Source organism: Dromiciops gliroides, chromosome 5 (assembly GCF_019393635.1).
Source record: "Dromiciops gliroides isolate mDroGli1 chromosome 5, mDroGli1.pri, whole genome shotgun sequence".
In the NCBI taxonomy this organism is placed as follows: Eukaryota; Metazoa; Chordata; class Mammalia; order Microbiotheria; family Microbiotheriidae; genus Dromiciops; species Dromiciops gliroides.
The window spans coordinates 91345805-91359768 of record NC_057865.1 but is presented as its reverse complement, the minus strand read 5'-3'; the positions used below and the strand labels follow the sequence as shown (position 1 = coordinate 91359768).

The following is a 13964-nucleotide window of genomic DNA, read 5'->3' as shown; positions in this document are numbered from 1 at the left end:
CATTCAAGCCATCTGAGTTTCCCCACCTGTGATCCTTAAAGATTTGGTGCTCCAGGTGATTTCTCTAAAGAAGATCTGTTCTAAGAGGATACATGAAAAGAAAAGAACCTGAAAAGGGAAGGTCCAAGAAGACCACTCACTTAGAAAACAAACCACCAAATCAGACTTATGCAAGTCATTATATTAATGGCCAAATCCTTAGTCACATAAATATAAAAAATTGTTATAAGTTATTCAAGGACTAGATACACAAAAATACATACATATTTCATAGAAAAACAACAACAACAATAACAACAACACTATTACCTCTACTGTCATCCATTTCACCATCCCTTGAATGTTCTGATTGGATGTCTGGGGGTGTTTGGAGAACAGCTACACTATTCTGGTTTATGATCTTTAGTTTCAACTTTGGTTTAGATCGTTTTTTTCTTGGAACTGTAACTGTGAGGCTCTGTAACTGAGACATTCCTGATTCAGTCAAACAAACTCCATCCTGTGTATAGGTCTTCGGGGGATCTAAAAATGATATTACCCATTAAGGGAACATGAAAATATTTACTCTTTATTTTGAAGAACATATGTATTATTAAAACAAACATCAATAAAGAAAAATTTCTCTAAATGGTCATTATTCCAAAACACAAATCAAGGAACCCAAATTTTTAAAAGAAATATAGAAATATGCATATTCGTTTACAAAAAAACCAATAATTATTATAGAGTGGCATTAAATTAAACCTAAAAGAGATCTGTGGCAACTAAAATTTCACAAACTGTTATAGGAAACACATTAAGAACTACTTTTACTATATTTTAGATACTAACAATAAATGTGGGGAAACAAAGAGAACAAAATAAAGGAAAAAAAAAAAGAAAACCACTTGAGTGCCAAAAACTGTATGAGAGCTAGGGGAGAAAGGCAACTTTATATCAATTTTACATACAAAAGTAGTTTGCATGGCCTATAGGCTTTCAAATGAAAAGTTAGATAATAATATACAGTGGAATCTAAATAGGGAATGACAGTCAAATATTAACAATTTTCATATATAGTTCTATAAATAGTGATATAAAATGTTTTCAAAGCAATTACTTTTTTTTTTTTTTTTAGTGAGGCAATTGGGGTTAAGTGACTTGCCCAGGGTCACACAGCTAGTAAGTATTAAGTGTCTGAGGCCAGATTTGAACTCAGGTACTCCTGACTCCAGGGCCGGTGCTCTATCCACTGCGCCATCTAGCTGCCCCAAAGCAATTACTTTATAAAACAAAATGCAACCAGCTCTTCATGAAAATAATCAGGTATGTTCTCTAATTTGAAGACATCATATAAAGATAGGTCAGAGAGTAGAAATATCTCCAGGGTGTTATCTCATGTCAGTGCCAAATAACAGAAGAAAACACAACAAAAATTTCATCTCCTAATTCTTGATGGCATTTTGAAGAGCAAAAATTAAAAGCATAGTAGAAATAGAGCAAAATGACTTTTGAAATGAACTAAATTAAAAATAGTGTAATTGTTAGCTCACAATCATCAGTGTCAACAGATCTCTGTTATAAAGGAATTTTTATAAATTTAAGCATTAAAAGAACATCTTACAAAAGCCATTGTTTCATCAACTATATATCTCTCTGTCTTTCTCCCTAAATACTGAAATGACGCCACCTGCTGGAGACTTACTGTAGAAAAGCTCTGCCATGAAGTGAAGGTCTTTGAGGGCAAGACCAGGAGTCTTTTCTTTGGTGTCAGGAAGAAGGGGGAAGCCTGGCGCTCTGACTGGCTTTTTTTCCTGGGGACTCTGGCAGAGAGGGGAGCTAGAAATGCGCTCTCCCTTTAATAGATAGATGAATGTAGGCCTTTCTCTCTCTCTTTACCAAATTCTTATTCTTCTTAATAAATGCTTAAAAGCCTAACTACTCTTGCTAAAGCTTATAATTTATTGGCCACCACTCATTAGATATTTTAGACAGACTAGCTAGAATTTTAGCCCTTAACAAGACACACACACCCCATCACAATCCTCCCCCACACAAAGAAACATGAAGTGACTCGAAGTGCTTCAAAAATGTGTTGGGTTTTTTTCAGTGAGATCTTAATTACTAACTAGGTAAGAAAAATTAGGAAGTCATTATATCAAGCAAACCGCGTAAATATTATTTTAAATACAGAATAAAATTTCCAACTTATTTCTTTTTATAGAATTATCTAGTGTCTAAAATGATAACCAGATTAGTAAGCCTATTCCATAAATTACAGTATTTTAAAAAATTTTCATAAAGAATGAAGATCAACATTATGGCAAAAGGACAAAGGATATATGTGACTATACATATCATGAAATATAACTGAACTTCACAAATCTGCAAAACAACATATGGCATCTTTTTATATCTAAATAACTTTTTCCGAAAAAATCAAGTTAAGATTTAAAGTTTTACCTAGCTCTTTTACTTTTGTAACAATTTGTGCTACAATTGATGATTCACAGCAGTCTGAGGAAGGCACTAAAATGAGAGAAAAAAAATTTGTTTATTTTTAAAATTTAGTTTCTTAACATTCAATAGATGCAAAGCTCTTATTACAAAGTTTGTTCTTTTCTTCCTTAAATAGCAATATTTTCAGGAATATTAAATGGGACGTCTTTGTAATGACTTTCAAAAACAAGCAAGGAAGACATTTTACATTGGAAAGGTGACAGGTGAAAGGCAAAAAAAAAAAAAAAAAAGCAACAGGAAAATATTAAGAATACTTGGTAGGAGGGGCTGCTAGGTGGCACAGTGGACAGAGCACCAGCCCTGGATTCAGGAGGACCTGAGTTCAAATCCAGCCTCAGACACTTGACACTTACAAGCTGTGTGACCCTGGACAAGTCACTTAACCCCAATTGCCTCACACCCTCCCCCCCAAAAGAACAGTTGATAGGAAGAGAAGGGTATTTTGTAGTATTCTCAAAAAAAGTTTAAGATATCTTAGCTATTATTTCCCAAGGAGAAAAACATGTCCTAATTGTACTTGCATCATGACAGGTTTCTCTATAAGTAGGGATGAAATAATTCTTCTCAAGGAAGGTAAGAAAGTAATTGAAATATTTTTTCATTATGTTAAAATGTTTCTATCAAATATGACTACATAAAAAGAAAAATCGATTAGGACATACTGTCTAAAACAATGTTCTAGGTGAGTGAAAAATAAAGCTAATCAATTCCATTTCATCATTTTTTGTTAAAAAAAAAAATTTCTTACCATTTGCTGTAGGAATATAGGGTCTGCACATAGTACAATCAAAACCAAGATCAGCTACATTTTCTACTTCATCCTCAGTATTTAGATTCTGGCAGACAGCATGCATCCACCTTAAAGGAAAGGACATTTTTTAAAACGATTAAATTTTTTAAAACTCATGTTTGAAAATGATGTAGCTATAAGAGAAAGGTCAAAGAGAAAAGACAGAAGAAATTATAGGACTGCACTGTCTTCATAGCCTTGAAAAGATGAGTTGGTATTCTTCTTACTCCTGGATGTATAAGCATTGTGTGTGTATTCATGTGTGTTTGTGCATACAAAACAGACACACATATGTAATGTAAACACATGCATATATGTATATTAATTTGTAAAACTTGCCTTTCCTCTCATGGTACATGTAATTTATAATGATCATTCCTCGTCAATCTTGCTGTAACTACTCCTTTACATTAAATTAGAATTGAGTTCTTTATCAAACTTTAGGCATAGGTGACTGATGTACAGAAAAGTAAAAGAAATTTAATAAACAACTACGCAAAAGTGAAATGGAAGCATCAAGAGGTTGTGAGCTACTTCTCACAGAAGGGGATCAGGCAGAGGTTATGACCAAATTTTGAATATGTTAAATTATGAATATGTTAAATTTTGAATATGTTAAAGAAGATTCTTTTGAAAATGTAGCATGGCCTAAATATCTTATTGAGGGCCTGCTAGAGGCAGGAAGGTGGGGCAGGGTGTAGACCATGAGCCTTTCGTCAGTAAGAACTAAGCTAAAATTGAGACTCAAACAGTGACTGTCTGTGTGATTTCTATTTGCCTCAGCTTCCCCATTTATAAAACAGACATAAAAACAAAAGGAAACTCCTATAGTTGGTGAGAAGATCCTATGAGATAATTCTGGCACCCAGTGTAACATCTGGCACATAGTAATCACTGTATGTTAGTTGTTATCACTCTCACCATCATTAGAAAGCGATCACAAGCGATGTGACCTTGGGCAAGTTGTTTAGCTTCTGTTTGCTCCAGAGTTATCATCTCTAAAATGGGGATAATACTAGCACCTTTTAAACATATTTTTTCACATTTGTAAAGCATTTTTCAAATCTTTAAGTGCTATACATGCTCCTAGCATTGAGATTCTGTGCTAGTGCAAATGCCAAGGACTGGAGAGTTAATTTAGTGAGAATATATTTTCAATATCTTTTTTTTTTGGGGGGTGAGGCAAACTGGGGTTAAGAGACTTGCCCAGGGTCATACAGCTAGTAAGTATCAAGTGTCTGAGGCCAGATTTGAACTCAGGTCCTCCTGACTCCCGGGCTAATCCTCTATCCACTGCGTCAGCCTAGCTGACCCTTCAATATCTTTTTAACTGATGCAATGAAGTTGGAAAAATGTTATTATGTGAAGCATTTCCCTAACAAGGGGCCAATCACTAGTGTATCATCAACTTAGTCATAATGATTTCTTGGATTTCTTTTCTCATAACCCTTAGAGTCCTTTCTATTTAACCATTAAATTTTATAGGTAAAAGGAAGAAAATGAAATGGGATTTTAAAGGAAAGAAAGTAAGAATGTCAGACTGGAGTTTGGGGATGGGAAGAAAAGAAAGGCATGGGAGTAGGAAGAAATAAAGCATACAACAAGGATGCTAAGCACACTCCTCTCTGAACACCCATTCTTTTCTTTATAAAAAGCCGGGGGTGCCCATTAATTTGGAAATGGCTAAACAAGCTATGGTTTATAAGTCTAATGGAACACTGCCATGTTATAAGAAATTGATTAACATGATAGTTTCAAAAACCTGGGAAATCTTATATGCAATTATGATAAATGAAATGAGCAGAATCAAGAAAACAGTGTATACAGTAACAGCAATATTGTAAGGATGATCAGCTGTGAATTCCAAACAACCCTTGATGAAAAATGCTGTCCACCTCCAGAAAGAGAACTGATGAACTCTCAATACAGACTAAAGCATATTTTTTAAGCTTTGTTTTCCTTGGGGTTAGGGGTGTGTGTGTGTGTGTGTGTGTGTGTGTGTGTGTGTGTGTGTGTGTGTGTGTGTGTGTGTGTGTGTGTTCTTTTGCAACATGGCTAATTTGGAAGTGTTTTACATAACTTCACATGTATAACTAATATCAACCTGTTTTTTTGTCAAGGAGGGTAGAAAGCCAGGAGAGAGGGGAAAAATCTGCACCTCAAAACATTTAAAAAGGAATGTTGGAGCAGCTAGGTGGCACAGTGAATAAAGCACTGGCCCTGGATTCAGGAGGACCTGAATTCAGGTCCAGCCGCAGACACTTGACACTAGCTGTGTGACCCTGGGCAAGTGACTTAACTCTCATTGCTTGGAAAAAAAAAAAAAATTCACCTAAACAATTCTGTTCTTTGTTTTCTTATACTCCCCAAAACTCTATGAAGGCTAGAAAGTCTTTTTGTCATTTGAGAGAGACTACTGACCCAATTTATTAGTAACTGAAGCATAAGTTATAAATTGATCATGGTCAGACCACTGTCTCTCAGTTTATCTTTATTTTCTATTATAACAATATCATGTATATAATGATAGATTTTATTAAAATATTTAGCTTCAATGACATAAACACTTAATTTCAGAATAGCGTGAATAATGAAAATCTTAAAGCGGTTTCCTTATTTGAATGTCCATTACCTTATCTCCACTGGGTTGAAATCAATTACTGGGTTTTACAAAGTTAAGCTTTAGTGCAAATTCAAATACATAGGTACACTTCAGAGGAATATTTATTTATACTAACTGGGACCCGGCAAAATGTTAAATAAGAAATAAGATAATTTTAACTTCAAACCATTCATTGTGAATGTCTCCCCTCTCATTTTTATATTAATAAAATGCAAATTCCCCTTGACCCTATTTATCAAGTTACCTAAAATTTGTTAATCTTTATTTTAAAAAACATTTGTTGGGGGGTGGAGCCAAGATGGCAGAGAGGAAGCAGCAAGCTGCCTGAGCTCTCCTTTTGTTCCCTCAGAAAGAATATTAAATCAAGCCTCTGGACAGATTCTGAAACTACAGAACCTGCAAAGGGACAGAGAGACACAGTCTTCCAACCAGAGATCATTTAGAAGACTTCAGGAAAAGGTCGGTCTGACTCGGGAAAAAGGGAGGCCCAGTGCCGAGGGGGTCGGCAGGAACTGCGGGCCACAGTCAAACAATTGAGGCCCCTGGAACCTGGCTCAAAAATCTGGTGGCCAAGAAGGACAGTGGAAAAACCTATCTGCACCGGCCAGGAGGGCCACGAACAGGGCAGGCGGGATTGGACGCCGGGATCGAGCGCACTGAGACAGGAAGTGCAGGGGGCCGAACTGCACACACTATAAAGGCCTCAGAGTAAAAAGCCGGTCACACAGCACCTATACCCCTGCACAAGAAGCCCAAAACAGGGACCCTGGTGCCCCCAGAGCAGACCTCAATTCAACTTAAAAAATAAATAAATAAGCTGCAATAATGAGTAAGAAGCAAAAAAGAGCCCTTTCCATTGAGAGCTTCTGTATCAATAGGGAAGAAGCCAACGCAAACTCAGATGAGGACAATGCCCTCAAATTGCCTACATGCGAAGCCTCACGAGGGAAGGTGAATTGGTCTCAAGAACAAAAAGCCTTCCTGGAAGAGTTCAAAAAGGATTTTAAAAATCAACTGAAAGAGGTAGAAGAAAAAAATGGGGAGAGAAATGAAAGCAAAACAAGAAAACTATGAAAAAAGAATCAGCAGCTTGGAAAAGGAAGCACAAAGATTGACTGGCCAAATGGAAAAAAAGATGCATAATCTCATTGAAGAAAACACTGCCTTAAAAAATTCACTTGACCAAATGGAAAAAACGGTACATAATCACTGAAGAAAACAATGCCTTAAAAATTAAAATTGGACAGTTGGAAGATAAGGAATCCATGAGACACCAGGAATCAGTCAAGCAGAATCAAAAGAATGAAAAAATAGAAGAAAATGTGAAATACCTCATTGGAAAGACAACTGATCTGGAAAACAGATCGAGGAGAGAGAATTTGAGAATCATTGGACTGCCTGAAAGCCATGACCAGAAAAAGAATCTAGACACCATACTCCAGGAAATTATTAAGGAGAACTGCCCTGATATCATAGAATCAGAGGATAAAATCATCATTGAAAGAATCCACCGATCACCTCCTGAAAGAGACCCCAAAAGGAAAACTCCAAGGAATATTGTAGCCAAATTCCAGAATTGTCAGGTGAAGGAGAAAATACTCCAAGCAGGCAGAAAGAAGCAATTTAAATATGATGGAGCCACAGTCAGGATTGCTCAGGACCTGGCAGCTTCAACATTAAAGGACCCCAAGGCTTGGAATATGATATTCCGGAAGGCAAAGGAGCTTGGATTGCAGCCAAGAATCTATTACCCAGCAAAAATGTGCATTTTCTTTCAGGGGAAAAGATGGACATTTAATGACATTGGGGACTTTCAATCTTTCCTGGTGAAAAGACCAGAACTGAATAGAAAATACGATCTCAACATACAAGACTCAAGAGAAGTTTAAAAAGGTAAACAGAGGGGGGAAAAAAAAGGTTACCCTATGAGGTTAAACTGTTTATATCCCTACACAGGAAGATAATACTCATAACTCTTAAGAACTGTAAATGTATTTGGGAAGAGAGAAGGACTTTACACAGAGGGTATAAATATAAATTGTCTTTGAGGTGATGATAAAAAAAGAATTAAGGGGTTAAAAAGGGAATCTATGGGGAGGAGAAGAAAGGAGAGGTGGAATGGGATGAATTATATCATATGAAGAGGTGAAAAAAAAACACCTATTACAACAGAGGGAAAGAAAGGAGGGGTGAACATTGTTTCAACCCTATTCTCATTAGATTTAATTCAAAGAGGGAATAACATATACGTTCATTGGGATAAAGAAACTTAACTCATTCTTAAGGGAAGCAAAAGGGGAAGGGAAAGGGGGCACTGATAGAAGGGAGGACAAAAGCAAGGGAGAAAAGGGTAAAGAAAAGAGAGGGGGTGATAAAAAGGGAGGGCAGATTGGGGGAGGCAGGAGTAAGAAGTAAAACGTCGGTGAGGAGGAATAGGGTGAAAGAAGGGGGGAAAAGTACAAAGGGGGTAAATAGAATGGAGGGGAATAGACAGTCAGTAATAATAACTGTGAATGTGAATGAGATGAACTCTGCTATAAAACAGAAGCGAATTGCAGAGTGAATTAAAAACCAGAATCCTACAATATGCTGTTTACAAGAAACACATTTGAAGCAGAGAGATACACACAAAGTCAAGGTAAAAGGCTGGAGCAGAATATATATTATGCCTCAGCTAAAGTAAAAAAGGCAGGGGTAGCAATCCTTATCTCAGACAAAGTGCAGGCAAAAATAGATCTCATTAAAAGAGATAAGGAAGGAAATTACATCTTACTTAAAGGTACTATAGATAATGAAGTAATATCAATATTAAATATGTATGCGCCAAGTGGTATAGCATCCAAGTTCTTAGAGGAGAAGTTAAATGAGTTACAAGAGGAATTAGATAGTAATACTATACTAGTGGGGGATCTGAATCTCCCCCTCTCAGAATTAGATAAATCTAGCCAAAAAATAAATAAGAAAGAAGTGAAAGAGGTGAATAGATTACTAGAAAAGTTAGACATGATAGATGTCTGGAGAAAATTGAATGGGGATAGAAAGGAATATACCTTCTTCTCAGCAGTACATGGCACATTTTCAAAAATTGACAATGTATTAGGGCACAAAAACATCATAGTCAAATGTAGAAAGGCAGAAATAGTAAATGCATCCTTTTCAGATCATGATGCAATAAAAATTACATGTAAGAAAGAGCCAGGGAAAAGTAGAATGAAAATAAATTGGAAACTAAATAATTTCATTCTAAAGAATGAATGGGCCAAACAAGAAATCATAGAAACAATCAATAACTATATCCAAGAGAATGACAATAATGAGACAACATACCAAAATCTATGGGATGCAGCCAAAGCAGTGCTTAGGGGAAAATTCATAGCTCTAAATGCTTACATGAATAAAAAAGAGAAAGAGGAGATTAATGAATTGGGCATGCAACTTAAAAAGCTAGAAAAAGAACAAATTAGAAATCCCCAATTAGATACTAAATTAGAGATCCTGAAAATCAAAGGAGAAATTAATAAGATTGAAAGCAAAAAAACTATAGAATTAATCAATAAAACTAAGAGCTGGTTTTATGAAAAAAAAAAACCAATAAAGTAGATAAAATACTGGATAATTTCATTTAAAAAAGAAAGAAAACCAAATTACTAGTACCAAAAATAAAAAAGGTGATGTTACCACCAATGAAGTGGAAATTAAATCAATAATTAGGAATTATTTTGCCCAACTGTATGCCCATAAATTTGACAATCTAAATGAAATGGATGAATATTTATAAAAATACAAACTGCCCAGGTTAATTGAAGAGGAAATAAAATCCTTAAATAAATCCATATTAGAAAAAGAAATTGAACAAGCCATTAATGAACTCCCTAAGAAAAAATCCCCAGGGTCAGATGGGTTTACGGGTGAATTTTAACAAACATTTAAAGAACAATTAATTCCAATATTATACAAATTATTTGGAAAAATAGATGAAGGACTTCTACCAAATTTGTTTTATGACACAAATATGGTGGTGATACCAAAACCAGGCAAAGCAAAAACAGAGAAAGAAAATTATAGACCAATTTCCCTAATGAATATTGATGCTAAAATCTTAAATAAGATTAGCAAGGAGATTACAGCAAGTGATCACCAGGATAATACACTATGACCAGGTCGGATTTATACCAGGAATGCAGGGCTGGTTCAACATTAGGAAAACTATTAACATAATTAACCACATCAATAAGAAAACCAACCAAAATCATATGATTATCTCAACAGATGCAGAGAAAGCTTTTGACAAAATACAACACCCACTCCTAATAAAAACACTGGAAAGTTTAGGAATAGGGGGAGCTTTCATTAGAATAATAAACAGTATCTACCTAAAGCCATCAGCAAGTATTATATGCAATGGAGATAAATTAGAGGCCTTCCCAATAAGATCAGGGGTGAAACAGAGATGTCCATTATCACTCCTATTATTTAATATTGTACTAGAAACGTCAGCAATCAGAGAAGAGAAAGGAATTAAAAGAATTAGAATAGGCAAGGAGGAAACAAAACTATCGCTCTTTGCAGATGATATGATGGTATATTTAAAGAATCCTCGAGAATCAAGTCAAAAATTACTTGAAACAATTAACAACTTTAGCAAAGTAGCAGGATATAAAATAAATCCACATAAACCATCAGCATTTCTATACATGACCAACAAAGTCCAGCAGCAAGAGATAGAAAGAGAAATTCCATTTAAAGTAACGGTAGATAATCTAAAATACTTGGGAGTCTACTTGCCAAGACAAACCCAGGAACTCTATGTACACAACTACCAAACACTCTTCACACAAATCAAATCAGATCTAAATAATTGGAAAGATATCAATTGCTCATGGACAGGCAGAGCTAATATAGTAAAAATGACAATACTGCCTAAATTAATTTACTTATTCAGTGCCATACCAATCAGACTACCTAAAAATTATTTTATACAGCTAGAAAAAATAATAACAAAATTCATCTGGAAAAACAAAAAATCAAGAATATCCAGGGAAATAATGAAAAAAAATTCACAGGAAGGTGGGTTAGCGGTACCAAACCTGGAGCTTTACTATAAAGCGGCAGTCATCAAAACTATCTGGTACTGGCTAAAAAATAGAGTGGCAAATCAATGGAATAGGCTAGGCTCAGGAAATGCAGTAGTAAATGACACTAGTAATGTAATGTTTGATAAACCCAAAGACTCCAGCTTCTGGGATAGGAACTCAGTATTTGACAAAAACTGCTGGGAAAACTGGAAGATAGTATGGCAGAAATTAGGCATAGACCAACCAACATCTTACACCTTATACTAAAATAAGGTCAAAATGGATACACGATTTAGACATAAGAGGTGATACCATAGGTAAATTAGGAGAGAAAGGAATAGTCTACCTATCAGGAAAACAGTTTATGACCGAACAAGAGATAGAGTATATTATAAAATGCAAAATGGATGATTTTGATTACATTAAATTAAAAAAATTTTTGTATAAACAGAAGCAATGCATCCAAAATTAGAAGGGAGGCAGAAAGCTGGGAAACAATTTTTGTGGCCAGTACTTCTGATAAAGGCCTCATCTCTAAAATATATAGGGAACTAAATCAAATTTATAAGAATCCAAGTCATTCCCCAATTGAGAAATGGTCAAAGGATATGAACAGGCAGTTTTCTGATGAAGAAACCAAAGCTATCTATTCCCATATGAAAAAATGCTCTAAATCTCTAATGATTAGAGACATGCAAATTAAAACAACTCTGAGGTACCACCTGACACCTATCAGATTGGCTAAAATTACAAAAAAGGAAAATAATAAATCTTGGAGAAGCTGTGGGAAAATTGGAACACTAATTCATTGTTGGTGGAGCTGTGAACTGATCCAACCATTCCGGAGAGCAATTTGGAATTATGCCCAAAGGGCAATAAAGATGTGCATACCCTCTGACCCAGCAATACCACTTTTGGGTCTTTTTCCCAAAGAAATCATGGAAGGGGGAAAGGGACCCACATGTCCAAAAATATTTATAGCTGCTCTTTATGTGGTGACAAGGAATTGGAAGTTGAGGGGGTGCCCATCAATTGGAGAATGGCTGGACAAGCTGTGGTATATGAATACAATGGAATACTATTGTGCTGTAAGAAATGATGAGCAGGAGGAGTTCAGAGAAACCTGGAGGGTCTTGTGTGAACTGATGATGAGTGAGATGAGCAGAACCAGAAGAACATTGTACACAGTATCATCAACACTGAGTGTTGATCTACTGTGATGGACTATATTCTTCTCACCAATGCAATGGTACAGAAGAGTTCCAGGGAACTCATGATAGAAGAGGATCTCCAAATCCAAGAAAAAAAAAAAAAGAACTGTGGAGTATAGATGCTGAATGAACCATACCATTTCTTTTGTTTTTGGTGCTGTTGTTTTTTTCTATTTTGAGGTTTTTCATCAGTGCTCTGATTTTTTCTCTTATAACATGACTAATGCAGAAATAGGATTAATGTTATTATGTGTGTGTGTGTGTGTAACCTATATCAGATTACCTGCTGTCTAGGGGAGGGAGGAAGAAAAATCTGAAATTGTAAAGCTTGTATAAACAAAAGATGGGAACTATCTTTACATGCAATGGAAAAAAAATACTTCATTAATTTAAAAAAAATCATTTGTTGACTTGGCTCATTTTTGAAGCTGGTTCTCCACATCTTAACCAGGCTAAAACTATACAGGCGACTCTCATGGGCATAATTCAAATACAAATCAATATTGAAGCTTTCACTTGCTCTATTTCATACCAAGCCATTTTGCCCTTCAAGAGATGGTCCCACAATTCCAAGCATATTGTGGCCTAACTTAATGATAATGCTAATCAGCATAGGCAACTTCAGATCAGACTCCAGAGCCCAAGACATTTGCAAGCCTAACCTTCCCTTAATAGATGTTATTACAGTAACAAGTCACCATGCCTGGCATTGTTTATCCCCAAAGTATTGGTTTTTAGGTTTATAACTGCCTTAATAATAAAATATCCTTCCTGTTTTACCTTCGTTCTTTCTTTCACTGCACTAACATGTAGAGGGGACAATAATTATATTATATGTGGTGGCAAAGAACTGGAAATTGAGGGAATGCCCATAAATTGGGGAATGGCTAAACAAGTTGTGGCATATGAATGTAATGGAATACTACTGTGCTGTAAGAAATGATGAGCAGGAGGAGTTCAGAGAAACCTGGAAGAACTTACATGAACTGATGCAGAGAGGAGCAGAACCAGGAGAACATTGAACACAGTAACAGCAACACCGTACGATGAACAATGGTGATAAACTTGGCTCTTCTCAACAGTGCAGCAATCCAATACAGTTTCAAAGAACTCATGACAGAAAATTTTCTCAACATCCAGTAAAAAGAACTGTGGTTGCAGATTCAACCATACTGTTTCTACTTTGGGGCTGGTTCACTGCCCCCCCTCCCCCCTTTCTTTTAGGTTTTTCCCTTGGGCTCTGATTCTGCTTTCACAAGATGAATAATGCAGAAATATGTTTAATGTGATACATATATAACCTACATCAGATTGCTTTCTCCCTTGGGGAGGAGGGAGGGCGGGAAAAAAATTTAGAAATAATCCTACAAAAAGAAATGCTGAAAAATATCCTTATATGTAATTGGAAAATAATAAAATGCTTTTTAAAAAAAGAGGTCTATTTAAGATATGTTGCAAATGGACAGGTCTTAAAACCAAACGGATATGGGGGAGAAAAAAATAGTAAGGAATCCAGGATGACTCTTGGGTTGTTAGCCTAGCACATGGGGGGATAGTGTTGCCATAAACAGTGAGGGAAGGAGTATTTAGGAGGAAAGATAAAGATTCCTCTTTTGTATGTACTGAGTTTCTGATTTCTACAGGATATCCATGTGGAGATGTCTGAAAAGAAGTTGGAGACTTGAGGTCAGGAGGGAGATTAGGGAAGGAAAGGTAGATATGAGAATCATCAGCAATAAAGATGGTAATAGTAATTAATCTATAGG

At 35.7% G+C, this 13964-nt stretch overlaps 1 protein-coding gene across 9 annotated transcripts in view; it reads right to left on the bottom strand.

Moving 5' to 3' along the window:
• Window positions 1-13964, bottom strand: part of KMT2C (lysine methyltransferase 2C) — a 272195-nt gene that overhangs the window by 91647 nt on the left and 166584 nt on the right. For all 9 annotated transcript variants that reach the window (XM_043966872.1, XM_043966877.1, XM_043966874.1 and 6 more), the window contains 3 exons: window positions 3248-3357; window positions 2443-2508; window positions 310-522 (listed from right to left, as the gene is read on the bottom strand). In XM_043966872.1, the coding sequence (XP_043822807.1) occupies window positions 310-522; window positions 2443-2508; window positions 3248-3357 (389 nt within the window). The remainder of the gene's footprint in view (window positions 1-309; window positions 523-2442; window positions 2509-3247; window positions 3358-13964) is intronic.